Below are 23921 nucleotides of genomic sequence, written 5' to 3' on the forward strand. Positions count from 1 at the left end.
TCGAATCTCACTAGGCTCCTGGTTGACTCAGCCTTCCATCCTTCCGAGGTGGGTAAAATGAGGACCCAGATTGTTGGGGGCAAGAGGCTGACTCTGGAAACCGCTTAGAGAGGGCTGTAAGCACTAGGAAGCGATATGTAAGTCTAAGTGCTATTGCTATTTCACAGCCCAGTTCCGAACAGCTCAAGGCCCGGTAGTGGGCCGCGGCCCATGGGTGTGGGACCCCTGCTTTAGCTGTAACTTAAATACAAGTTACAAATACAAAATACAAGTGAAATAAGATTCAGAGAGTCTTGTGGCTCAAAAAAAAAAGATTTAACGCAGGATTGTGCGGTTTATAGGGGAACCTTCTAAAGCAGGGGTGTCAAACTTGATTTCATTGAGGGCCGCATCAGGGTTGTGTTTGACCTCGGGGGGCCAGGGTGGGCGTGGTGAGGGTGGGCATGCCCAGCTCAAGTCATTTGTGTCGGTGGTGCCTGTGGTGGACCAACTGCTCTATCAGCGAAAATGAGCTCCCGAGCGAGATCCTCCAGTAACCCTCGGCCAGTGAAAACAGAGCTCGGGAGGGCCACGTGGGCCAGTCTTTTGCTGTTTCCAGGTCGGGCCAGATCTAAGCACCCCATGGACCACATCCGGCCTGCGGGCCTTGAGTTTGACACCCCTGTTCTAAAGAATGCCTCTCTAGCTTGGCCGACGCTGTTTTCAGCTGGGTGTTCCAGGACTCAGTTTTGTGCCCAGCGCGGGGCAGAACGGAGCGGCCCTCTCTCCACAATAAGCAGATCCCGCCCCCCACTCTTCAGATAACTGGGAAACTTTTGTCTTTGCTCCAGGAGGACCCGGGGGTGTCATCTCCCCCAAGGCCGTTATCCAGGGCGGGATCCTGCGCTTCACTGCAGTTGAGCCTGCCGACGAGTCCCAGTACCTGTGCCGAGTTCAAAACAGCGTTGGGCAGCACATGGCCCGAGCTTTCCTGCAAGTGCAAAGTAAGTTGAGCTGAACCTTTCCGGCCACAAAAACGAAGCATGCCACAAGGCGGATGCCCAATACTGGGGAGAGGTGGCCCCCAGCAACCCTTTATTTCTCCCTTCTTCAGCATGGGATTGAGGATAATAGGGCTCTTCTGAGGGGTGGGGGGCAAGACCTCAGAGTCCATCTTCCTAGGAGGCATTCAGGAAGATTTATTCTTCAGGCAAAAAGAGCAGAGACTTAGCTGATCATCATCTTTTATCGACCCTATAGTCAATATTATGGGCGCTCCACCTTGCGGGGTGCAGTCTGGGCAACTGAATGGAGATGGCAGGGTTTAAAGGCCGGACGCCCTTCCTGTTGCCAATGCGGAGTTTTGTTCTCAGTGTGCCCAGAGAGAGAAATATCTCCCTCTACCTAGGATCGAACTCACAGCCTCCTGATTGTGAGGTGAGAACTCCACCTCTAGGCCACCACACCACTCGGAGAGTTAGCTGATACCTAATCAAATTTGCCAAAGGCAAGAAATCTCCACAGTGAATTTAAGTGGGACAACCAGAGAACCCGGACATAAATGGCGTGACAGATTGAGAGAGAGAGAGAGAGAGAGAGAGGGACTGATCTCCCCTTTGCTCCTGGGCAGGTACCAGCGTCCCCCAAGTGCAAGTGAGCCCCGAACGGACAGAGGTGCAGGAAGGCAGCACCGTCAGACTGTACTGCCGGGCTGCGGGCTCCCCAGCGGCCACCATCACCTGGGAGAAAGAGGACGGCAGCTTGCCTCCACAGGTAAGGCCTGGTCTCTCAGGGAAGATGGCCCCTCCCAAACCTTTGGGTCCAGGTGAGGTTGCCCCAGGGAAGATGTGGGCCAGGAGCAGACCCAGCCTTCTGCGATGCCTTCTTTGGGGCTTCTGATCTTTCTGGCGGCCTCTGTCCCCCTCTCCCTCTCCTTCTCTCTCTTGCCTCCCACCCACCCACCACCCACTCCTGGGCCAGGCGCTTCCTGTCTCTGGGTTCTTCCACTTTCAAAGTGGCAGCTGGGAAGCCGTCCGGCAACGAATACAGGAGCTCCAGCAGGTATCCCTCTGCATGAGCCCCTCGTGTTGCTCTGCTGGTCGGCTCCGTCTTCGGCCTCCGTCTTTCGGCCTCTGGTTCTCCAGCAGAGAGAAGCAAGATCTCCCCCCCCGACAAATTGCTTCGTGTTGCCTCTCACCCACCCAGATTGTGTTGGCTGCACCCCGATTCTGCGTCCCCCCCTTGCCTGCTGCTTCTGCCTGTTTTCTTGTTTGTGTCCAGTCTCACGGATGCTGAGGGTGGGTCTGCCCAGCTCTGGGCCCTCCTTGACACTCCCCCATGTGGCCCAGGAGGGTGGGAAGCCAGCTGCCGCTGGAGGATCTCCAAGGCTGTCCCTTTGTGTCTGCAGTCCCACTCCGAGAGAACCGACATCTCCACCCTGGTGATACCGTCCATCACGATTGCCGACAGAGGGGTGTACATGTGCGTGGGAAGCAGCCCGACGGGAGTCGGCAGAGCCCGCATTGAAGTGGTCTAGCTCTCACTTCCTCCTAACATAACCAAAATCCTACAGAAAATTAAAAAAAAATTAAAAATTTTTTTTAACAATTAACAGTAATAAAATATATAAATCAATAGAACAAATTAATCCTAAAGTATTTAAAACCAACTAAAGCATAAAAATCCAATCCAATTCAAAAAATATCTCCCTTATAGCTTCTATAACTTACCTTTTTCTTGTCGTGTGCTGAAACCCATAATGCAATGCGCCCCCCCCCCACGCGCATGCGTGCACGATCCCCGTGCCCCGTTTTGGGCCTAGCAGGCCTCCTTGCAGCCTCCTGGGCCCAAAAACCGGCCGGGGGGGCGCCACACACCCCGCCCCCCATTTTGGGCCTAGCAGGCCTCCTTGCAGCCTCCTGGGCCCAAAAACCGGCCGGGGGGGGCGCCACACACCCCGCCCCCCATTTTGGGCCTAGCAGGCCTCCTTGCAGCCTCCTGGGCCCAAAAACCGGCCGGGGGGGCGCCACACACCCCGCCCCCCATTTTGGGCCTAGCAGGCCTCCTTGCAGCCTCCTGGGCCCAAAAACCGGCCGGGGGGGCGCCACACACCCCGCCCCCCATTTTGGGCCTAGCAGGCCTCCTTGCAGCCTCCTGGGCCCAAAAACCGGCCGGGGGGGCGCCACACACCCCGCCCCCCATTTTAGGCCTAGCAGGCCTCCTTGCAGCCTCCTGGGCCCAAAAACCGGCCGGGGGGGCGCCACACACACCCCGCCCCCCATTTTGGGCCTAGCAGGCCCCCTTGCAGTCTCTGGGCCCAAAATTGGGCACATCCACAGTGGAAAGAGGGCTCTGCATGCCAGCTGTAGCACATGTGCCATAGGTTCACCATCATGGGCCTATTCGAACCCGGACTGATACTCGCCCCCTCGCAGTGCGAGGGATGTCCTTGCATCCTTTCTCTTTGCCCTTTGTGTCCGTTCAGCATCTGGCACCTCACCGATCGTCAAGATTGAACCTTCGTCCTCTTCAGTCACCGAAGGCCAGTCCTTGGATTTGAACTGCGTGGTGGCCGGTCACCCTACAGCGTCCGTCACGTGGTACCGGCGGGGAGGGGCCCTGCCAGCCAACCACCAGGTTCGGACTCTCCCGGGGCCTGAGGGGAGTGGGTGGCCGCATCCCTCCTTCTCTTTGCGGGCCTCTTGATTTCATTCTAGGCAACGAAAGGGGGGAAGTTGGAAAAGAGCCTCCCTGGCTTGCCCAAAACGATAAAGAATTTCCTCATGATTACGAGGAGAAAGAATACACTGTTGTGGCCCGCCAGCGGGTCTGGCAGCAGATTTGGAGAGTGAGGAGGTTGGGGAAGAACATGGGCCAGTTCTGGAGTCTGGGGAAGGCTCTGATGAGGGCTCTGCTTCAGAGGCAGAGAAGGGGCCAGGGCCGTATGCCAGCTATCAGCTGCCTTCGGAGTCAGACATCAGTGGGGCAGAAGAACAGCTGGAGCCTGTTCCCAGTGTGCACATGCGCAGAGCTGCCAGGAGAAGGGAACAGCTAAGGAACAAGGGTCGACTCAGGAGTAAAGCCACAGGGGTGAATGGCCCCTCCCACAGGGAATAAAGAGGAGCAAAAGGGGAGTGGAGTTTGCAGGAGACAATTTGTTCCTTAATTGGTTCGTGACTCTCAGAGACTCCTTGCCAAGTTTTGAAGATATCGGCCTGGTAGCTCCCCAAGCCAGATAAGGTCTGTGACTGTAAATTCTCCCTTGAAAGACTTCGCTGGATGTGAAGGAGAGGAATTCACAGTCACTTAATAAAAAGGTTTTTTTTGTTGGGACAAGGAGTCTGCTTCATGCTCTTGGGAAGCCTAGGTCGGAACATACATTTCATTCGGAGCGGTTGGTCTTATCTGGCCCTAAAGATCTCTCTCACTTGCTGACTAACAAGGTCGACAGATTCACTTAACAACCGGGTTACCGAGTTCACAATGGCAGCGGGTCGCTTGAGAACGGTGGCAAGAAAAGTTGCATAAAATGGGGGCCAAAAGTCACAAGCAATGTTTCGCTTAGCAACATAAATTTTGGGCTCCGTTGCAGTTGTACGTCGAGGACTATCTATACTAAACACTTTAAAGAAAAGAGGGGGGGGAGGCTTCCGCGGTGTAATGGATATCGCTGCTTCCTCTCTAGATCTATGGGTCCCTACTGCGGATCTTGGAGGTCTCGGCCGCTGACTCCGGGGAATACGTCTGCCGAGTCAGCAACGGAGCTGGCCCGAAGGAAGCCTCCATCAAGGTGACCATCCAGCAGAGCCACACTTCCTCCCAAGGTAAGGCCAAAGACCACACCTGGGTGTGGGAAGGAGAGCCAGGAGTCAACAATTGGGGCACAATCTTTTGTCTCCCTTCCCGGCCATCTTTGCTTGGGAATGGAGTCCTGGAATTGGTGGGCGAGAAAAGCTGACCCGACTTCTGACTTTCTCAGGGCCGTCGCCAGTCCACATCGACTCTGCCTCCTCTTCCATCACCGAGGGTCAGTCCTTGGACCTCGCCTGCCAGGTCACTGGTCTCTCGCAGCCCAGAGTCACTTGGTACAAGCGGGAAGGGGCCCTGCCGACTAATCGCAAGGTACGCCGGGTGCAGCGGGAGACCCTTGGCTAGAGCACGTGCTTCTTCCTTCCCTTTTTGGGATCCTCGCCCCATTTCTCAACCGCCTTCTCCCCTTCAGATTTCCGGCCTCCATTTGAGGATTCTCAAAGCCACAGCAGCGGACTCGGGCGAATACGTGTGTCGGGTGACTGACGGTGACAGTGGTGTCGTTCGAGAGGCCTCCAAAGTAATCACCGTGCACAGAAGTTCCGAAAGTGAGTCAGAAGCGCGGGTCTCAGCTTAAGATCCAGAACCTGTGCGTTTCATCGGTCCAGCCCTTGGAGATGGAAGGGCCAAAGAAGGAAGGGGAATTTCCAGGGGATGTTCAGCTCTCCCCTTCCAACCAGGCCCATAGAAGCCTGTAGGGTAGGGCTGGAAGGAGGGGAGAGGTCTGTTAACGGATTGTCAGTCCCTCCCTTCTTCCTGTCTTCGCAGCCTCGGGAGTTATGCCTCCACTCTGGATCGAGCCTTCGTCATCCTCCCTTGTCCCAGGACAAGCCTTGGACTTGAACTGTGTTGTGGCCGGCCAAACCAGCGCCACCGTCACGTGGTACAAACGAGGCGGATCTTTGCCAGCCGGCCACCAGGTATGGGAGCCCCTCGGGCAGGGGTGGTATTCATTTACCTTCGCTACCGGTTCGCAAATAGGAGCGCACACACCTCCTCCACGCATGCACAGAGCCTTCCGCACATGCACAGAGGGTCAAAAATGGGACATGATGACATCCGGGCGGGTGGGCAGAGCCTCCCACCGCTGGCGCTACTGAATTGCTTGATCCGGATAGAACCGGCTGAATTTCCCCACTGCCCTAGGGGCTGGAGCTTTGTCCAGAGACCTCTCTTCCCCGGGAGGGTGTTTACAGCAGCGCCCCCAACTTTTTGGGCACCAGGGATCAGTTCCGTGGAGGGAGGCTTTTCCACGGACCGGAGAGGGCGTGGTTTCACATGCTGCCTGCATCCCGCGGATGGGGCGTCACTTGTATGCGTGGACCGGTTTCTGGCAAGCCATGTCCCAGTGGCCGGTCCACGGATTGGGGGTCGTTGACCCCGATTTACAGCATCCCTTTCATCTGTGTGCCGACTGTCTCTTCTTCCTCAACCCGCAGGTCTCTGGTTCCCACCTGCGCATCCCCCGGATCTCCCCGGCTGACCTGGGAGAATACGTCTGCCGCGTCAACCTGGATTCCCTCACCCGAGAAGCTTCCATCCTCATCTCCATAACCCGCTCCTCCTCCAGTAGGTGTGGGGCTTCCTGCAGGAGGGTCGGGCTTGGTTGGGGCTGGCGGGAACTTCACCCTCCCTTCTGCTCTCTCCAGCTTTTGGCGTGGCTCCCCCAGTGAGGATCGAGGCCTCCTCATCCATCATAGCGGAAGGGCAAACACTGGAATTGGACTGCGTGGTTGCTCGTCCGGAGCAGACTATGGTTACCTGGTACAGACGGGGTGAAGCCCTGCCACCCCACCACCAGGTACAGGCATGACATAGCCTTAACTGGATAATAGCTTTGGGGCCACTTTGGCATTTGGGAGCTAAAAGCTACAGTCTCGAAGGCACCTCGCTGCCCGCAGAGTGTCCCAAATTGGCTCTTGGGCACAATGCCAGTTTCAAAGCACTTTGATTAGCTGGAAAACTAATTGATTTTGAAAACTGGACTTTGGAGCCCAGAACTGCTATTGGGGGAAACGGTATGAGGACCCGGGGCATGGCACAAAAGCAACACAGCCAAAGAACAGGTCTAACTCCCCTTCATTGCTCCAACTTTGCCCCCAAACGTCCCCACGTTTACGACAAGTCCTGGAGCAAAGCTCTCACATGCACCTTTAGCAGCCTCTGGCTGCGAGTCATCCAATAAACTAGGTTAGCCAAACAGTAACCAGAGCAAGAAATTCAGTGAAGCAGGCAAACCGGGCAAGCCCCACAAGACCAGAGCACAGTGGCGTCGGCAAGTGCACACAAGGCTCCACAGATTCAACGCTTGTTCTCGACAAATGCCCCTCCCACAGGCACCTCCTTAACATCTCAGTCCCCAGGTGTGCCTTGTGAAGGGGGGGCGGGGCACTCTCCTCCCTCGTAGCCGGCTCAGTCTGCGTTGTTTTCGCCTTCTCTCTTCTCTCCATGCTCTAGGATCAGGAGGGGGTGGTTCTTGTTCTTCCCCTGAGCTCTGCCTCTCCTCCTCCTCCTCTTCCTCCTCTTCCTCCTCCACCTCTTCCCTGTCTGCAAGCCTTTCTAAACCTGTGAAAAGCTGTCACCCGGACTGACTCTGCCCTTCCCCAGTTTCCTCCAAGCCAAGAGAGCCGCCCTTTCAACCTCTGTCGGCTCTTGTTCCAGCTCATCTTCTCCGGCAGATTCAGACTGGGGCATGACAAATGGAATCAGGTGGCTCCAAAGTCTGGCTCCCCAGACCTGCCCTTACTCTGTGTACGAACCGAGCTCCATCTGCCTCTGAGATAGACGTTGGCGGATATGGTGGGCCATTCTGCAAAGGTTGCGGTATAAATAATCATTATTTTCAACTGAGGATTCGGAAATGTCTCCTCGCTCCAAATGCAAAAGAATTATTTTCATTACTATTCTTTTGTTAAGGGTTTTAGAACCATCATCATTTTTTTCCCTCGAGCGTAAAATCTATAAATCCATACTTCATCGTCAGCGCAGATAGGTTGATTTAAGGGCGCGCTGATAAGGGTGCCGTCCTCTTTCAGGCCTTGGGAACTCGCCTGCGTCTGGTCAACATCTCTCCAGCCGACTCCGGAGAGTACGTTTGCCGAGTCAGCTCCGATGCCGCCAGCCAGGAAGTCTCCGTCTTGGTCACTGTCCAGCAGCAGGAGAGCAGCCCCAATTTCCGTAAGGACTCCCTTCTCTTGAAGCTGCTCCAGAGGTGGGATTCAGCCGGTTCTGTCCGGTTCGGGCGAACCGGTAGTGGTGACTGCGGGAGGTTTTGCCTACCCTCCGGGATGTAATGCGCGAGTACTACGCATGGGCAGAAGGCCGTGCGCATGCACAGAAGGCCTTGCACACATGCACAGAGGTGGTGCGTCTGAGTGAAGCGCATGCGCGCGCTCACATTTGCGAACCGGTCGGGAACGTAAGTGAACCCCACCTCTGAGCTGCTCATAAGGGAGGGAATGAGGGAGGTTTGAACCTCAAAGGTTGGCAGCGTGAAAAAGCAAAGGGAGGAAATACAGGCAGTCCTCGGCTTACAACGGTGAGCTTAGTGACCGTTCAAAGTTAATGACGGCACTGAAAAAAGGGACTTTATGGCCATTTTTCACACTTACGATCGTTTGCAGTATCCCTGGGATTTACATTCCGATGCTCGGCAACTGGCTAATATTTATGACGGTCGCGTTTTCCCCAGGGGGGGGTTGCGGGGGGGGGGGAAGGTGTCACGCGATTCTCTTTTTGCGACCTTCTGACAAGCAAAATCAACGGGGAAGCCGGATTCACTCAGCAACGGTGTTACTCACGTAACAACAACTGCCGTGATTCACATTTAACAAACGTGGCGAGAAAAGTCGTAAAACGGACCAAAGCTCACTCAACTAACAGTCTCACTTTAGACACATAAATTCTGGGCTCGATGGTGGTCGTAAGTCGAGGACTAGCTGTACAGGGTCCTGAAAGGAATCTTAAGCCTTGGAACGTTTAAAGCAGTGCTGGCGAATCTTTTCGGCACGGAGTGCACGCACTGCTCTTTCCATTTCTGGCACGCAAATGTGCACCAGCCACCTGGTCTTCCAGTTTCTGGTGCACATGCGTGTGCAAAGACCAGATGGCCAGCGTGCATGCATGTGCCAGAAATCAGAAGAGCAGCCGCCCGCTGCACATGTGCACGCCGGGAAGATGATTTTCCAGTTTGCGGTGTGTGCGTGCGCGCCAGCCAGCTGGTCTTTACACCCGCATGCGCGCCAGAAACCGGAAGACCAGGTGGCCGGTGCGCACGTGTGCACCGGAAACCAGAAGAGCTGCCTCCCAGCATGTGCATTTGCTGCTCTTCTGGTTTCCGGTACTCCTGTGCGTGTGAAGATCAGTTGGCCGGTGCATCGGAACCTGGAAGGGCAATGGGCAACGACTCACGTGCCCGGAGAGATGGCTCTGCATGCCACTTCTGGCATGTGTGCCATGGGTTCGCCATCGTGGGTTTAAAGGATCTGCTTCTCTGCCTCCCAAGGGTTACTGTTCTGTCTCCTTCCCCACTTCAGACCCACGAGCTGGCCTTCAGCCAGTGGATTCACGGCTCTTATCAGTCCTGGCAGAGAAATCGCAGCTTCCTGCCAAAGTTCAAACAAATGACTCACGGGTTTTGTTTGTTTTTTGGGGGGTTTTTTTGAATTTATATCCCGCCCTTCTCCGAAGACTCAGGGCGGCTTACAATGTGTAAGGCAATAGTCTCATTCTATTTGTATATTTACATACAAAGTCAACTTATTGCCCCCCCAACAATCTGGGTCCTCATTTTACCTACCTTATAAAGGATGGAAGGCTGAGTCAACCTTGGGCCTGGTGGGACTCGAGCTTGCAGTAATTGCAGGCAGCTGCTGTTAATAACAGACTGCATTAGCCTGTTGAGCCACTTCCCAGCCCCGTAGCAAGACTTTCAGCTCTTTTTGAAACGGTTCAGCTAAACTTTTGCTTCCCGTGGAGTGAGAGCAGTCCCAAAGCTCCTTATATATCCTGTGGGGTGGGGCTCCTGCCCCACCCTTCCTTTTGATGACGCCGCCTCTCTAATCTTCTGAAGCGCGGGTCAAGCCAAGCTTGATTATTATTATCAGATGGGTCTGAAGGCGTAGCCTGGGGAAGGGAGGAATCAGGGGATGACGGCCTCATTACGTCCTCCGATTGGTCTGGTTCTGGCTCCTGGAGCTGAGCCAAAGGAATCAGTGCTCCCGAGGTAAGCCTTACTGGCCCTTCCCCCTCACTCTCAGAGTCACTTTCGGGCATGGGGCCAGGTTCGGGGGTCACAAGTTACGTGGGTCAGCTGGGAAGAGAGAAGGCAGCAACTGTGGGGCTTTTCCAAGGCTTGGCTTCTCCCTGGTTGGGTGGGGGGCATTTGGCAATAGCCCTGACCTTTCTTCTCTTTTGACTATTGCAGCCGCCGGGGTGATCCCACCTGTACGGATCGAGTCTTCTTCCACCTCGCCCTCCGAGGGCCACACCTTAGACCTGAAATGCATCGTGGCTGCCTCTGTGCCGCAGGCGAAAGTCACCTGGTATAAGCGAGGAGGGGCTCTTCCTGCCAGCCACCAGGTATGGCCCCGCCCATGCAGGGTTCACTAAAAAGGGGCTTTTGTCCTGGAAACGCCTCCAGGTGCTGCGAGGAAGAGGCCAGCACCTGGAAGGTGCTTCTCATCCCCGTTCACCCTCGGCTCGCCTTTCCCCAGGTCTCCGGCTTCCTCCTGCGCATCCCACAGGCTTCACCAACTGACTCTGGGGAATACGTCTGCCGCGTCAGCCACGGCTCAGCCATTCATGAGGCCTCACTAGTGGTGACCATCAAGGGCGAAATGGGGTCCTACTGTAAGTCCCCCTCCCCGGGGGGCTGGGCTGGAGGGTGTGATTCCCTGCTCCATGGGGATCTCTGTCATTGAAATGGATCTGTCAAGGTTCCGACTGACAAACCCAATCCAGCAAGTGCCATCGAGACGATCCAATCTCTTAATGCAAAACTTAATATTGAGTACATCATTTTGGCACAGAATAAAAGCAAAGCCAGCTCTGGCTAATTCCCGCACAATCCAATATAATTAAAGTGTAGATTCCTCCCTCCGTCCAATTAGTTGCGGCTGCACGGGTGATAGAGGGAGCCCCTCGTGGCTCCCATGTGACACCTCTCCTGCGCAGACTGCACTGGCTACCTGTGGCCTTTCAGGTGCGCTTCAAGGTTTTGGTAACTATTTTCAAAGCGCTCCATGGCATAGGGCCGGGTTACCTACGGGACCGTCTGCTGCCACCGACCCGTGCGCTCTCACACGGAGGGACTCCTCAGGGTGCCGTCCGCCAGGCAGTGCCGACTGGCGACACCCAGGGGAAGGGCCTTTTCTGTGGGGGCTCCCACCCTCTGGAACGAACTTCCCCCAGGACTTCGCCAACTTCCTGACCTTCGAACCTTTCGCCGCGAGCTTAAGACACATCTATTTATTTGCGCAGGACTGGACTAGAATTTTAAATTTTAAATTTGGTTTTAACGGGGTTTTATTATTTTTATCGCAATTTTTTAATATTCGGCCTTATTTAATAAGTTTTTTAATTGGTGTTTTATTTTGTATTTATATGTATGTTTTTATTAGGCTGTAAACCGCCCTGAGTCCCCCGGGAGATAGGGCGATATAAAAATGCGATTAAATAAATAAATAAATAAATAAATAGTGCAGGACACATTGTCCAGTTAAGTGTCACAATATTGTTATGAGAAGATGTCTGGAAGGTCTGACAAACACCTGCTGAAGCGACCTTGGTTCCCATGGGCTGAGTGCTTGATGGTTACAATCCACAACCCTTTCTGTCCCCCCATAGGCAAGCTCAGAAGCAGTAAAAATGAAAGCAACATGAGTACGCTTTGAATCTTGACAAGATCCCTGTTTTCTCCTTTCCCCTGGCTCTTCTAGCTGTGGGCGTCACTCCCCCAATCAGGATTGAAACCTCCTCCGCAGTCATCTCCGAGGGGCAGACCTTGGACCTGAACTGCCTGGTGGCCGGTCAGTCCCAAGCCAGGGTGATGTGGTACAAGCGCGAGGGCGCCCTGCCCGTCCACAGTCAGGTAAGGGGAGGTAGCAGAGATTCCCGCAGCATTTGAGCAATGGTGGGCTTTGGGAGACCCAGAGGCTGCAGAGGGCGGCTGATGGAACGGAAGCAGGGTTGTGATTGTGGGCAAACTGGATTAGCCAGGCATTATTTTTCAGAATGTGCGTTATGCATTTTCGGTCTTGGGACGTGGGATCTCCTGAAACGCCTTGGCGTAATATTTGGGGGCTTAAGAAATGGAAACCGGGTGTCAAGGATGATAGCTATGTGCCTCTTCCTTTCAACTTACCATTAGAGTGGGGAGGGAAGTATCAGTTTAGAATGTGTTAGACCAGCGGTTCTCAACCTGTGGGTCGCGACCCCGTTGGGGGTCGAATGACGATTTGCCAGGGGTCGCCTAAGACCATCGGAAATATGGGAAGTATACTTGCGAGTCGAAGAATCGCGCTCCAATGGTTGACTCCACAAGCCATCTGCAGGCTCTTCAAATCGCTAGCCGAATTCGGCTTCAGGCGCGATGAATTAAAAAAAAGAGAAATCTTTGCTCTGATGTCTCCCTCTCAAGCCAGCTGCAATCACTCCCAATCGCTAGCCTAATCTGGCTTCAGGCGCGATAAACTTAATAGGGGAGGAGTCTCCACTTTAATGCCTCCGTCCTCAAGACAATCGCAAGGAGTTCAGATCTCTAGCCAATATGGCTTCAGGCGCGATAAATTCAAAACGAAAATAATTTTACGGTTGGGGTCACCACATCGTGGGGAATTGTATTAAAGAGGTCGCAGCACTATAAAGGTTGAGAACCACTGTGTTAGATGGAGAAACAAAACCTTTACGATTCCGCTGAAGACTGTGAGAGCCTGAAACCTTCTCAAGGACATCATAGCAGGTGTGGAGTTGAAGCAGACGGTTCCCATAACTAAGCGAGGACAAATGTGAGAGGTCAGGGGTTTGGCTGGGAAAATTATGGTTTAATTCTATCAACTGGTGTTTGGGAACCTCAGTTAGTTTTACTTCGACATTACCATGCAGTGTATTCAATAAACAGTAAGTTTTTCGGGAACAGAATGAACCTGCAGTTTTATTTGGATTCTCGTGCTGTATCTTGACATCGGGGCTTTGGGAAATCCAAGGGGCCGGGGGGAAATGGCTTCTGTTGGTAAAAGAAATCAGTTCTTGGTTGTCTGCTTTTTTTCCCCCACCGGCAACAGATTTTCGGAACCCGCCTCCGGATTTCACAAGTTTCGGCAGCTGATTCGGGCGAGTACGTCTGCTACGCGAACGATGGCACCAGCCGACTGGAGACGTCCATCATCGTGTCCATTCCCAGCAGCTCAGGCGGCTCACCCAGTAGGTGCCCAGGAAGCTTGTGGCATGTGGCAGGCCCCTCCCTGGCCAGAGGGAAAAGGGGAGGAAAGGGAAATTGGGGAGCCAGGCAACAGGGGATGCAATCCAGCATTTCTTTTTTCATTGCAGCTTCTGGGGTGATCTCGCCGGTACGGATCGAATCGTCCTCCTCTTCCCTCGCTGAGGGGCAGACCTTGGAACTGAACTGCCTCGTGTCTGGCCAGGCTAACCCCAAAGTCAGCTGGTTCAAGAGAGGAGGACCCCTCCCACCCAACCACCAGGTAGAGGGGGAAAGGCGCATCTGCTTTACCTAACTCGGGTGAGGGTGGCAGTCAGTCAGTTCTATCCAGTTCGGGTGAACTGGTAGCGGCGGCTGCGGGAGGCTCTGCCCACCTGACCGGACGTCATCACATCCTGTTTTTGACGTTCTCGTGCGTGTGCGAATGGCCCTGCGCGTGCACAGAAGGCCCCGCCCGCACGCTCACTTTTACAAACTGGTAGCGAAGGTAAGTGAATACCACCCCTGGTGGCGATCCTCGATTCTTTCACCCTTCGCAGCTCCTCTCTGGGGAAGGAGGGTGAGCGGAAGAGCCAAATACCAACGGGGGCACCATTGCGGTGAGTCGGTAACTTACCTCTCCTTGACAGGTCTCGGGCACTCGCCTCCGCATCCCGCAGGTCTCCTCCGCCCACTCCGGCGAGTACGTCTGCCGTGTCAGCAGCCCCAATGCCATCCAGGAGGCGGTGTTGGTGGTCACCATCCAGGACAGTGAGGGCCCCTCCCACCGTAAGACCCCTGTGCTCCCCTCTTGGCAACCCAGACCTGCTGCAGGATAGGCCCAGCTCATTCGAGGTGTTTTCTTCTCCCTTCGTGCAGCCGCAGGGGCTGCCCCAGCCCTGAGGATTGAGGCTTCCTCCTCTTCCGCCATTGAAGGAGAGACCCTGGATCTGTCATGCGTTGCTCCAGGCCAGCCCCAGGCCACGTTCACCTGGTATCGGCGAGAGGGTCAGCTGCCTGCGGGTCACCAGGTAGCGGCGAGCCTGTCTGCCATGGGGGAAAGAAGGCAGTCTTATTGACAGAAGTGGGGGCTCATGCAGGTGGGGAAATCAGAAATCTGCAATGCTTTTCCTCTTTCTGCCCGGCCCCCACAGATCTCCAACGCCCACCTGCGACTGGTCCGACTCACCCCCACCGACTCTGGCGAATACGTCTGCCGTGTGAGTGGAGTCAGCGTCCCGCAAGAGGCGTCCTTCATGGTCTCTGTCATGGCCGACACCAGTCCTGCTTCCCGTACGTCTGGCATTCCGGTGGGGGCAAGGAGTGGGCGAGTGGAGAGTGTTGGGACTCCAGGGATCACTGTCACCCTCTCCCGGCAGGTCTGCAGAGTCCCATCATCTCCATAGAGCCCCACAGCGTGGTTGTGCGCGGAGGGGAAGAGGTCTCCTTCAGGTGCCACGTCCACAAAGGCACCCCGCCTCTCGAGATCACCTGGAAGCTTCCCAACAACCAGCTGCTAGGTGAGGTTTGGGGGCTGCCAGGTGAGCAGCTAGGCCAGTTAGTTTGGGGGTGCTGATTCTGGGGAGCGCCGGCCTGGTTAATTCCTTCCGTCCCCTCCTCAGATAATGTGAGGATCAGCCCTAACGGCTCTGCGATCACCATTTCCAACGCCCGTCCGGAAAACCACGGGGCCTACCGGTGTGTGGTCTCCAACCAGTTTGGGATTGCCAACAGCCTAGTCAACGTCCTGGTCCAAGGTAAGGGACAATGACGAGGGTCTCTCTCTAGGACATCAAAGGCAAGGACCCCTTTCGTTCTCGTCCAGTCGAGGCTAAAGATGGACTCTGAAGGAACGCCGGGGGAGAAGGTCTCCCGAAGGCCCTGGGTGAACTCAGGCGCTGCTCTCTCCTCCTAGGACTGCCTACCGTCTCGGTGGTGCCGAAGGGGCCCCTGCAGCTCAAAGTGGGCAAATCCATCAGCGTGGACTGCCTGGCAGAGGGGGATCCCCGTGCTGTGGTGCGCTGGACCAAGCTGGGAGCCTGGAAGAAGCTGGAGAACCAGAGGATGCTCCCCTTGGAAAGCAGAGCGGTGCTGCAGGTAGGCGAAGGATGCTTCTAAGGGCAGGGAACCGAGGCCTTCCAGCGGCTGGATCTTCCCTTGCTGGCTGGGGCTGGTCCGAGTCGGTGGGTGTAGCGCGGGACACCGGACCTAGACATAATTTCTGGCTGCCTAGTGGTTAGACAGGTAGTCCTCGATTTAAAAACAGTTCATTTAGTGACCATTCAAAGTTAAAACAGCATTGGAAAAAGTGACTTCAGTTGTATTTTTTTATATATAATGCTATTCCTCTCTTTTTACATTGTGGCAAAGAGGTAAAAATTTTCCCCTAACTTTGGTTGAATCAAAAGATATTCCTGTTGTTTTTTTGATGTGCACTTCTTGTAAACGTATTATATCTAATTTTAATTTCTCTAATTTATGAAATATTCTTTTTCTTTTAATAGCCGAATTAAGACCATTTATGTTCACAGTTATCTGCTTCTTCTCTTCCGTCCTTAAACTTTGTAATTAGGATTTTTAGCTCTAGTTGATCGCACGTCACGTTGTGGCTTAACTTCCCACATTGCCACCCACCGCGCCTTGTTCCTTTTCAATCATTGCCAACAACTCTGATTCCTGAAATTTTTTATTTATTTTTTTTATTTTGTCACAACAATATATACAATCATCAACATAAACAATAACCCATCATGAGAGAAAAAAATATATATAAGTAAAAGTATAAGTAAAAGTATGCATATAATACTATAATGAAGAGAACAATAGGACAGGAACGGTAGGCACTTTTGTGCTCTTATGCACGCCCCTTATTAATTCATCATCATCATCATTATTATTATTATTATTATTATTATTATTATTATTATTATTATTAATTCAACCAATGTAACTTCTCTACTTGTATCCATGTCTTCCTAAGATGTTATTTATTATTATTATTGTTGTTGTTGTTGTTGTTGTTATTATTATTATTTATTAGATTTCTATACCGCCCTTCTCCCGAAGGACTCAGGGCGGTGTACAGAATAGAATAGAATAGAATTTTTTTTAATTGGCCAAGTGTGATTGTCTTGGTGCATATGCTCTCAGTGTACATAAAAGAAAAGATACGTTCATCAAGGTACAACATTTACAACACAATTGATGATCAATATATCAATATAAATCATAAGGATTGCCAGCAACAAGTTATAGTCATACAGTCATAAATGGAAAGAGATTGGCGATGGGAACTATGAAACGAATAGTAACAGCCAAAATAAAAACAAACAATACAATATACAATTAAAACAAGAATTAAAAAACTTATTACACAATTGGCCTAAGACTTTAAAAACGTTTAAAATTCTAAAAACCCATTAAAATTCATAATATAAATTTAAAAAACCAACAAAATTTAAGCCAGCCCCGCGCGAATAAATAAATGTGTTTTCAGTTCGCGGCGGAAGGTCTGAAGGTCAGATATTTGGTGCAAACCAGGGGAAAGTTCGTTCCAGAGGGTATTATTATTATTATTATTATAATAATATTATTATTATTTCAACCAATGTAACTTCTCTACTTGTATCCATGTCTTCCTCTCTAAGATGTTCTGCATAGAATTCTCTGGCTTTATCTATTGAATCAATTCTATATTTTTGTTGTTTCCATGTTAACATCAATCCCTCTGGTGTCAACCATTTATAATTCACGTCCTTCTGCAATAGGACCTTGGTCAGAAAGTGATATTCTCTTCTCATTTCCCTCACTCATCATCTTTTAACAGCCGCATAAATCCCTTTTTTTTTTTCATAAAAAAGTTTTATTTTTACAATCATATCAAACAGCTCATCCAATGTACAGTTATATACAATTAGTCGGGCTTGCCCAGTCACTTGCTTTAAGAATCCGTGGCTTGAAAGAAAATAAAGAAGAGAATTTAAGGGAATTTTTTTCTGAAGCATTTGCTGAGATATTAGCAGTCCGTCCAGTAGATGTGGCTTATCAAATTGACAAAATATATCGTGTGAACTCTTGGATAGAAAGGCAAAAAAAGTTGCCAAGGGATGTTGTTATTTACTTTAAAAATAGAACAGTGAGAAATCAGATTCTGCAAGCCTCATATAAGGGGGAGAAGATACAGGTTGTTGGTCAAGATATTTTAATATTAAAGGAAATTCCACCAAAAATGTTAAGGGCTAGGAAGGAATTTGCCTTCCTGGTGAATGAACTTAAAAAACAGCTGCATAAATCCCTTGAAGGGTGGAGTCTGGGCAATGGAATGGAGCTAGCGGAGTGTTTAATGGCCGGATGCCCTTCCTGTCGCCAATGCAGTTTTTTTTTTTTTTAATTAAAAAAGTTTTACAACAATTAAATTTTTCCCCCTCCCCCCCTCCCTCCTAAACCCCCCTCCCCCCCCCCCCGGACTTCCCGGAGCAAACACAAGGTATAGTTCCTTAAACAAAACAGTCATACATTAAACTTTTTAAAATCTAACACAATTATAATCTTTCTCTCTCACATAACCTGACTTCTTCCATTAAAATCAAAAATAACATCCTTCATTCAAAAGCAATCCGAAATTTCTTAATCCGATATCTATTTTGAATATAATCAATCCAGTTCTTCCATTCATTTAAATATGCAGTTTTGTTCAGCAGATATATCGGTGTTGTCGCATGCACACACCGGGTAGTTGCTCTTCCAGTTTCCGGCACGCACATGCACATCGGCCACCTGGTCTTCCGGTTTGTGGTGCGCACGCATGCATAAAGACCAGCTGGCCAGTGCGCATGCGTGTGCCGGAAAACGGAAGAACAGCCGCACAGTGCACACGCACGCACCGGAAAGATTATCATCCAGTTTCCGGTGCTTGCATGCACACTGGTCAGCTGGTCTTTGCGTGCGCATGAGTGCCAGAAACCGGAAGAGTAGCTGCCTGGCATGCACATGCACCCCGGGCGCCTGCTCTTCCAGTTTCCGGTGCTCCTGCACATGTGAAGACCAGCTGGCCAGCGTGCCAGAACCTGGAAGATCAATGAGCGACAGCTCGCATGCCCAGAGAGATTGTTCTGTGTGCCACTTCTGGCACGTGTGCCATACGTTCGCCATCACGGAGATATAGTCTTATTGTGCTCAAAGAGAAAAATACGGGACGCGGTGGCTTAGGGGCTAGGACGTTGAGATTGCCGATCGAAAGGTCGGCAGCTTGGCGGTTCGAATCCCTAGTGCTGCCGTGTAACGGGGTGAGCTCCCGTTACTTGTCCCAGCTTCTGCCAACCTAGCAGTTCGAAAGCACATAAAAAATGCAAGTAGAAAAAATAGGGACCACCTTTGGTGGGAAGGGAACAGCGTTCCGTGCGCCTTTGGCGTTGAGTCATGCCAGCTACATGACCACGGAGATGTCTTCGGGCAGCGCTGGCTCTTCGGCTTGGAAACGGAGATGAGCACCGCCCCCTAGAGTCAGGAAGAACTAGCACGTATGTGCGAGGGGAACCTTTACGTTTACCTTTACCTAGGATCGAACTCACAGCCTCCTGATTGTTAGGTGAGAGCTCCACCTCTAGGCCACCGCACCACTCCGCATCCCCATGATTATGTGATCAAAATTCAGATGCTTGGTAATGACTCAGGTGTATGAGCGTTGTAATGTCTTGGTGTCATGGGATCACCTTTTGTGACCTTCTGATTAGCAAAAGTCAACGGGGGGGGGGGGAAGCCGGGTTCTCTTAACAACTGGGTGACTAACTTACCAACTGCTGTGGTTCACTTAACAGCAGTGGCAAGGAAGGTCGTAAAATGTGACAAAACTCACTTCACACTAGGCAAGAGAAATTGTGGACAATACTGGAAGAAAGAAGAGGTACCTACAAATAGAAGAATGGATACTGAAAGTCATTAATTTGGCTGAGATGGCTAAAATCTCAGCTTTTTAAAAAGACAATACGCAGGAAAGATATTTAATTGAATGGAAAAAATGGATTGATTATCTACAAAACAGATATCAGATTAAGAAATATCAGATTGCCTTTGAATAATTAGGAAGTTATTTTATGTAATGGGGAGGGGATTGGGAGATGAAAAGCTTTGGATGAGGTTAATTGGATTGGAAGGGAAAATTTTATTCTATGTTTGGTTTATGTATAACAATACCTTGTGATTGACCCGGGAAGCCGGGGAAGGAGGGGAAGGGGGTTTTTGGGAGGGAGGGGGGAAAAAAGGGGTGAAAATGTCTTTGTTTTTTTTAAAACTTTTTCAATAAAAAAAAAAAAAAGAGAAATTGTGGCCGTAAGTCGAGGACTACCCGTATAAAGCCTCCAGCATCAGGAGCAGTGTATTTATTTATTTATTTATTTATTATTTATTATTTAAATTTGTATACCGCCCTTCTCCCGAAGGACTCAGGGCGGTTCACAGCCAGATAAAATAGACAATAATATTACAATATAAATATTATTAAAATACAATTAAAAAACTTATTCAATTGGCCGAAATTAAAATTTAGAATAAATGATAAAAAAACCCATTAAAAAACCCACAAATTTAAAAACTAATCCAGTATCTTAGAGTAACAGTTGCAGGGAAGGAAACTGAAGGAATGGAGGGCTGGTGCAGCCGCAGTTAAACTCACCTGTCCTAGCAAGTTCTCATTTTTTAGGCCGCGATTCCTCCAGGGAGCACCCACGGCTGGTCCTTATTCCGTGCTCCCTGGAGGAATCACGGACTAAAAAATGAGAACTTGCCAGTGGCCGCTCCCGACATCCTAAAGGATACCTTGATTCCTCCGTTTGAGTGGGAACCGGGCTGAGGGTGTTGTGTGGGCTCCTCTCCCTCCCCAGATCTCCTCCGCAAAGCTGGGAGATGCCGGCACCTATGTTTGCGTGGCCCAGAACTCCGTGGGCACCGCAGAGGTGCAGGTGGATGTGAGTGTAGAGGCGGTGCATGGCAGCAGAGGAGTCCCCGAAATCCATGTGACTCCGACCCAGACTGTGGAGGCGGGACAGACGGCTCGGCTCCATTGCTCTGCTACAGGTGTGTGCTGGTGGGGGGGGGGGTGTTTGTACAGGGGGGGGAGTTATTTGGCCCTGACTGGCCCCACCCTCTTTAAGATGATAAGCCTGTCTTGGGGTCCCCTGTGCCAAGGCTACCTGGGTTGCTGGCCAGCCGGGCTCACCGCTGCTTCCTTTGCTGGGATCGACAGGTGACCCGACTCCCACCATCCAGTGGTCCAAGCTGCGGGCTCCCTTGCCATGGCAGCATCAGGTAGTGAACGACACCCTCATCATCCCTCGGGCTGCCCAGCAGGACTCGGGCCAATACATCTGCAACGCCAGCAACTCTGCCGGGTTCACCGAAGCCTTTGTGGTGTTGGACGTCGAGAGTGAGTGTGTCAGAAGGAGGAGGGATGGGGCTCAGGCAGTGGTGCTGCGCTGGTCCCTGGGCGCCCTTGGGTTGAGAGGGAGATAGCAAAAGAGGGAGAAATGTCAGGCACACATACACCCCCATGGACCCCTGGCACTCATGGACTAGCCAATGCCATGAAACAGAGTCCAGTGCCTTCCTCGGGAAGCTCTGAGGCTGGTGCCTGCGCCAAGCTCTTTCTCTCCCTCTGCTCAGTACCACCCTACGCCACCAGTCTTCCCAACCGAGCAACGGTGCACGAGGGTGACGCAGTGCAGCTGCAGTGCCTGGCCCACGGCACGCCCCCCCTGCGTTACCAGTGGACCAAGGTGAACGGTAGTCTCCCCAGACGGGCCACGGTGCGAGAGGGTGTCTTGCAGTTCAGCCCCGCCGGGCACCGGGATTCAGGCACCTACCGCTGTCACGTCAGCAACCGGGTGGGCTCCGCTGAGGCTTTGGCCCAGGTCTACGTGCAAGGTGAGTGGGCATCCCAGATGGGAGGTTCATCCAAAAGGGGTTTGGGGCTCGATCCTGCCTCATAACCCTTAACCCTCTCGAATTGGGAGATTAAAAAAAATAGGCGGCCGGCATAAAAGGAACGCCCAAAAAGTTGTGGGTGAGTCCTAGGATACCTGAGAGCTCTGAAAAGCTGGCTTTGGTCTCAGCCTTGGCACTGATGTATTTGTGTATTAATGTATGTCTGCGTCTGCGTTTTTTGTCATATTCGTGCTGACTTGTGTTGTGTCCTCTTCATTGTCCCCAATTCAGGCCATGCTGGAGGACCCCTCTCTGTTCGGGTCACCCCTCAAAGCGACACCAAAGCTGTGGGTGCCACAGCAGAGTTCACGTGCTCCATTTCCGGGGATCCCGGGGCGCAGATCGAGTGGCTCAAAGAGGGTGGAGAGCTGCCTCCCACTCATACCATCCACAACGGAGTGCTGCGGTGAGTGGGGCAGATGAGGGCCACGGCGTGACGTGGCATGGAATGGGGGGGGGGAGGAGGAGGTGGCACTGGGCACCTGCAGACTGGGGCAAAGGGCTCAGAGATTCAGAGAGGCTGTTTCCCTCCAGGATCGAGAAGCTGGACCTGGAGTGCCAGGGGGTGTATGTGTGTCGGGCCAGGAGTCCCACCGGCCAGGCCCAGGAGAGGGTCAGCCTGACTGTCCGGGGTAAGTAACCATCATGCTAGCTAGTGGGCCAGGTGCCCCACCTGTGGGAGACAGGAAGCATCCTCTTCCCTCTCTGGACTCCCCCCTCCGCTGTTTCTCTACTCAGCCCTTCCCAAAGTGATGATCAACATCCGGACGTCGGTGCAGACCGTCCTGGCAGGAAACGCCGTGGAGTTTGAGTGCCTGGCCTTTGGGGACCCCAAGCCGGACCTCACATGGAGCAAAGTAGGCGGGCAGCTGCGCCCAGGAGTGCTGGCCAGAGGAGGCCTGGTGAAGATCGAGCGGGTGGAGCAGGCCGACGCGGGAAAGTACCGCTGCACGGCCACCAACGACGTCGGCACCGTCCAGTCCCACGTCATCCTGCACGTCCAGTGTAAGCCCGGCCTTCCCCCGGAGGGGCGTCCTCCCTGCTTTGCTCTCCGTGGCTGACGGGGTGGGCCCTCTTCCGTCTTCCCACAGCCGTCCCGCAAGTGGCCGCCCAGCCAGAAGTGAAGGAGGTTTCCGCGGGCTCCACTGTGGTTTTCCCTTGCTCGGCCTCTGGGTTCCCTGTCCCGGAAATCAAGTGGACCAAGGTATGCAGGGAGAGGGAGGCGCTGCTGCGGAGGTGTTGGGAAACGTGCTGTAGAGCTGCCCCTTTGATTCTGGGAAAGGGAGACTGTTTTTCTTTTTGTGGGGGCAGGCCTGCTAGGGGGTTCTGTGGCTCACTTTCTTGCAGCTGGAAGGGGAGCTGCCCCGGCATGCCCAACTGGAGGGCCACAGCCTGACTATCCCCTCAGCTCGCCCGGAAGACACAGGCGTCTACGTGTGCACGGCATCCAACCGGCAAGGGAAGGGGACAGCCTTCTCTATGCTCAAAGTCCGAGGTCAGTGTGGCACCCGCCTCTCTCTCCCACTCTGGCCCACAGGAGACGGAGGAGGGGGGCAAAGAGCGGGCCCTGATTCCCCCCCCCCCCATGGGCGGTAGTCCTCTAGAACAGGGGTCTCCAACCTTGACACCTTTAAGACTTGTGGACTTCAAATCCCAGAGTTCCTCAGCCAGCTTTGGTTTTTGTTTTTTTTAATTTGCATTTATATCCTGCCCTTCTCCGAAGACTCAGGGCGGCTTACACTATGTCAAGCAATAGTCTTCATCCATTGGTATATTATATACAAAGTCAATTTATTGCCCCCAACAATCTGGGTCCTCATTTTACCTACCTTATAAAGGATGGAAGGCTGAGTCAGCCTTGGGCCTGGTGGGACTTGAACTTGCAGTAATTGCAAGCAGCTGCTCTTAATAACAGACTGTCTTAGCAGTCTGAGCCACCAGAGGCCCTTTCCCCCATTGTCTTCCTTCTGCTACCCGGCCCTTTCCCTTGTGGGCACGAGAGGAGCCAGGGAGGAGGACCTGGGCTGAGACTTATCAAAGTGCCAGTTGTAGCCTTTGCCAGCTTTTCCCAGGCCTACGCCAGACGTTCTCGGCCCCCCCCCCGGGTCTTGCCCATCAGCGGAAGAAGCGGAGGGCTCAACCGTCCTCACCCCTTTTGCCCTCCCCTCGTAGAGCGAGTGGTGCCCTACTTTACCCAGAATCCTCAGTCTTACCTGGTCCTGCCAACCATGAAGGATGCCTACCGGGTCTTCGCCCTCGAGATCACCTTCCGTCCCGACACCCCGGATGGTAAGAGACGTTGCTTGGGCGGGCGGGTGAGGAAAGCCGCTCTTCTTGTTGTGGAATGCGAGTCCTGAGCGCTCTCTTCTGAGCATCTCTCACTCAACCTCTCTTCCCTTCATCTGCCCCTCCTTCTCCTCCTCCTCCTCCTCCTCTCACCTCTTCCCTTCTTTCCTCCCTCTGCCCTTCCAGCTCTCATACTTTACTCAGGTGAGTTGTGCCCCTGCTGGGCACTGCGGACTTCCTGCCCAGCACACGGCACCTTTCTAACCCTTTCTGCTTCTGGTGTGTGTGTGTGTCTGTGTGGGCGGGGGGTGGGGGGTACTGTGCCTCCTGAGCCATGTGAGCTATTGGCTAACTGACTAATATACCAGGAGCTCCCGAGCCTCCTCATCCAGCTGCAGTCTACCTCATTCCTATTAGCTGGGCTGCACTGTTTGGACCTTTGCTAACTCCTGCG

General features: G+C 52.6%; 1 protein-coding gene across 1 annotated transcript in view; it reads left to right on the forward strand.

Annotated features, from left to right (window-relative positions):
- HSPG2 (heparan sulfate proteoglycan 2) overlaps nt 1-23921 on the forward strand; it is a 96914-nt gene that overhangs the window by 63029 nt on the left and 9964 nt on the right. The window contains exons 49-79 of the mRNA XM_058161011.1: nt 831-983; nt 1610-1752; nt 2387-2511; nt 3459-3615; nt 4664-4802; nt 4958-5100; nt 5201-5336; nt 5557-5708; nt 6228-6357; nt 6438-6589; nt 7824-7965; nt 10214-10368; nt 10503-10638; nt 11727-11878; nt 13071-13209; nt 13336-13487; nt 13855-13993; nt 14084-14235; nt 14359-14497; nt 14584-14724; nt 14827-14961; nt 15120-15301; nt 20083-20275; nt 20445-20624; nt 20861-21121; nt 21413-21587; nt 21716-21813; nt 21920-22186; nt 22273-22385; nt 22529-22676; nt 23354-23470. Of these exons, the coding sequence (XP_058016994.1) occupies nt 831-983; nt 1610-1752; nt 2387-2511; nt 3459-3615; nt 4664-4802; nt 4958-5100; nt 5201-5336; nt 5557-5708; nt 6228-6357; nt 6438-6589; nt 7824-7965; nt 10214-10368; nt 10503-10638; nt 11727-11878; nt 13071-13209; nt 13336-13487; nt 13855-13993; nt 14084-14235; nt 14359-14497; nt 14584-14724; nt 14827-14961; nt 15120-15301; nt 20083-20275; nt 20445-20624; nt 20861-21121; nt 21413-21587; nt 21716-21813; nt 21920-22186; nt 22273-22385; nt 22529-22676; nt 23354-23470 (4746 nt within the window). The remainder of the gene's footprint in view (nt 1-830; nt 984-1609; nt 1753-2386; nt 2512-3458; nt 3616-4663; nt 4803-4957; nt 5101-5200; nt 5337-5556; nt 5709-6227; nt 6358-6437; nt 6590-7823; nt 7966-10213; nt 10369-10502; nt 10639-11726; nt 11879-13070; nt 13210-13335; nt 13488-13854; nt 13994-14083; nt 14236-14358; nt 14498-14583; nt 14725-14826; nt 14962-15119; nt 15302-20082; nt 20276-20444; nt 20625-20860; nt 21122-21412; nt 21588-21715; nt 21814-21919; nt 22187-22272; nt 22386-22528; nt 22677-23353; nt 23471-23921) is intronic.

Source organism: Ahaetulla prasina, chromosome 18, assembly GCF_028640845.1.
Source record: "Ahaetulla prasina isolate Xishuangbanna chromosome 18, ASM2864084v1, whole genome shotgun sequence".
NCBI lineage: Eukaryota > Metazoa > Chordata > Lepidosauria > Squamata > Colubridae > Ahaetulla > Ahaetulla prasina.